Consider the following 2736-nt stretch of genomic DNA (forward strand, 5'->3'; position numbering starts at 1 on the left):
CCACCCCTTCTCGGCGGTGTCAGTTATCTTATGCCTCAGATTTCGATGGAGGGAAACTATAAAAAGGTCATCGGGAGCACCGGGGAAGATCACCGCATTCGACTCAAGTCCTGTCTGTTTCATCTGTAGTCTACAAAGCAAAGACATCACAAAGGTGAGTTTAAATGGAAATGGAAAAGAAACCTGGGATCCACGCAGACAGAGCCTCAGCATCCTGCACCGATTCAGAAAACATTGATTTTTTAATTATTTTTTGGACTTTGCACTGCAATGCAGCATCCAAAGAAGGAGTTTTATTTGGCTTTTCTTGCACGAGCGTCAGCTGCATGAAGACATGGATTACTGGTCAGACCTCCCAGCATCTATAGAGTTGCAGTAGGGAACAATCTCAGCCTCTAGAACCGGATTTGGAAATGCAGCATCATATCACTCACAGAAAGAAGTGGACTGACTAATTTGCCTTTTGAAATTTTAAATATTTCCATTTGAGTCTATTTCTATTCCATTTGGAACCAATAACAGAATGTTTTTATTATTATATTTCAACTATTGAGCAAATAGTGCTGCTCTGTTGTTTTAATGATAATGTGATTGATTACCTATTCTAATAGAAAAAAAATGAATGTCGTTAACCATAATCCACATGGTCAACAATATGTGATGCTTTTGTTACTTTAGAAGTAACCACTTTCATTTGATTTCTGCAGCTCAAAATGGCATTCGCAAGTGTAGGACTGAAGGATGGCGACATCGCCAAAGCCCTGGAAGGGTGCAAAGGTGACTCTTGCAAAATCCCAATCGCAGGCCCTCCCTGCTTCGAGCATCACTGGGCTTCTTGTGCAGCTCCTGTATGTGGCTGTGCTTAAGTAATAACTCACGTTCATTTCAGCCGCCGAATCATTCAACCACAAGACGTTCTTCCACACATGCGGTCTGGCTGGCAAGTCTGCCGCTGAGGTCAAGAAGGCCTTCGGCATCGTTGACCAGGACAACAGTGGCTTCATTGAGGAGGAGGAGCTGAAGTAAGACACTCAACACTTCCTTTGTCCTCAACAGATATCCACAAATCACATTGATGCATCTTCTGTTCTGATATCATCTGCATGAAACATCAATTAAGTTAATGACAGAGGGTATATGAATTGTTCTTCAGGGTACTGATTGATTGTGAAACCACAGGGTCAAACTATCTTCAGCCACTACATACACTTTCTATTTATACCTAATGCTTTCAATTATATAACATGAAGTGTGTGTCAGCCAATGGGAGCTGGGGTCCGTGAACTAACCCACCGATTGTGTTTGCAGGCTGTTCCTGCAGACATTCAAGGCAGGTGCACGCGCACTGTCGGATGCCGAGACCAAGATATTCCTGAAGGCCGGCGACTCCGATGGTGACGGCAAGATTGGAGCTGAAGGTACGGACCCTTTGTCACGCAAAGTGGTTACAGCATTCTTTGGATGGTTATTTATTTTTTGCTGGAAAATAGATGCCAAACTGTGTGTTTTCTTGTATCTCCACAGAGTTCGCTGCCATGGTTAAACAATAAAGTGTCAACCGACCAACAACACCTGCTCTGATGGAACCACAAAGCCCACGCCGACCTCCCCCCATTTTCATCTGATATAAATAATTTTTATACATTTGCTTAAGAGACGTTTCCTCCTATGCAACACATTGTCCAAAAATGATGATTGTGAATGTCGCTCGGCTGTGTTCATGTCTTAAAGATGAATTTTGCTTACTGTAAAATCTATGATGCACTTTCCAGGTACAAAAGGTTAAAAAAAAAAAAAAAAGAATAAATATTCTTTTCTGCGGTCTTATTTTGACAAATTGGTCTTTCATGCCAAGTGTTATTTGTGTCTTTGAAATTCGTAAACTATACAAACTCAACAGGGCAAATTCATTCACAGCCTCTCTCTCTCTCCAAAACTCAATTTGCTTTGTTTTTGGCATGCCATATGGCATATAAATACACCTGTACCTGTATTGGTGGATAGGCAAGGCAAGTTTATTTGTATAGCACATTTCAACAACAATATAATTCAAAGTGCTTCACATAAAACCATTAAAAGCATCAAAACATAAGGCAAAAGAAAAGGAGATTCAAAAACAATTAAGAACATTGATTAAAACATTAAAAACAGTCATTAAAACACTAAAAAGCAGTGTAAGAAATAAAATACAGTAATAAAATGCAGAAATTCAGGAAATTGATTAATATCCTTGAATCTGGTTCAATTACAGGCAGCAGCAAACAGAAAAGTCTTCAATCTTGATTTAAAGGAGCTGAGGGTCTCAGCAGACCTGCAGCTTTCTGGGACTTTGTTCCAGATGTGTGGAGCAGAGAAACTGAATGCTGCTTCTCCATGTTTAGTTCTGACTCTGGGAACAGAAAGTAGACCAGTCCCAGATGACCTAAGGGGTCGGGATGGTTCATAAGGTAGCAGCAGATCAGAGATGTATTTTGGCCCTAAACCATTCAGTGCTTTATAAACCAACAGCAGGATTTTAAAGTAAATTATTTGTTGGACAGGAAGCCAGTGCAAAGACCTCAGAACTGGAGTGATGTGATCCACTTTCTTGGTCTTAGTGGAAAAGGAAAATAAAGCACTATTAATTAATTTACGAACTGGTGGTGTTTAAATATATGTAAAAGACTTAATTATCTCTGTCACACATGCACACACACACACACACACACACACACACACACACACACACACACACAC

General features: G+C 40.4%; 1 protein-coding gene across 1 annotated transcript; it reads left to right on the forward strand.

Annotated features, from left to right (window-relative positions):
* The first annotated feature begins 92 nt into the window (after nucleotides 1-92).
* LOC116397046 (parvalbumin beta-like) lies at nucleotides 93-1827 on the forward strand. The gene is made up of 5 exons (XM_031872174.1): nucleotides 93-154; nucleotides 708-777; nucleotides 890-1022; nucleotides 1309-1418; nucleotides 1525-1827. Exons 2-5 carry the CDS (start codon nucleotides 714-716, stop codon nucleotides 1548-1550), a joined length of 333 nt encoding a protein of 110 aa, XP_031728034.1. The 5' UTR covers nucleotides 93-154; nucleotides 708-713; the 3' UTR covers nucleotides 1551-1827.
* The last annotated feature ends 909 nt before the right edge of the window (nucleotides 1828-2736 follow it).

Source organism: Anarrhichthys ocellatus, unplaced genomic scaffold (assembly GCF_004355925.1).
Source record: "Anarrhichthys ocellatus isolate YVR2014 unplaced genomic scaffold, GSC_Weel_1.0 scaffold62, whole genome shotgun sequence".
In the NCBI taxonomy this organism is placed as follows: Eukaryota; Metazoa; Chordata; class Actinopteri; order Perciformes; family Anarhichadidae; genus Anarrhichthys; species Anarrhichthys ocellatus.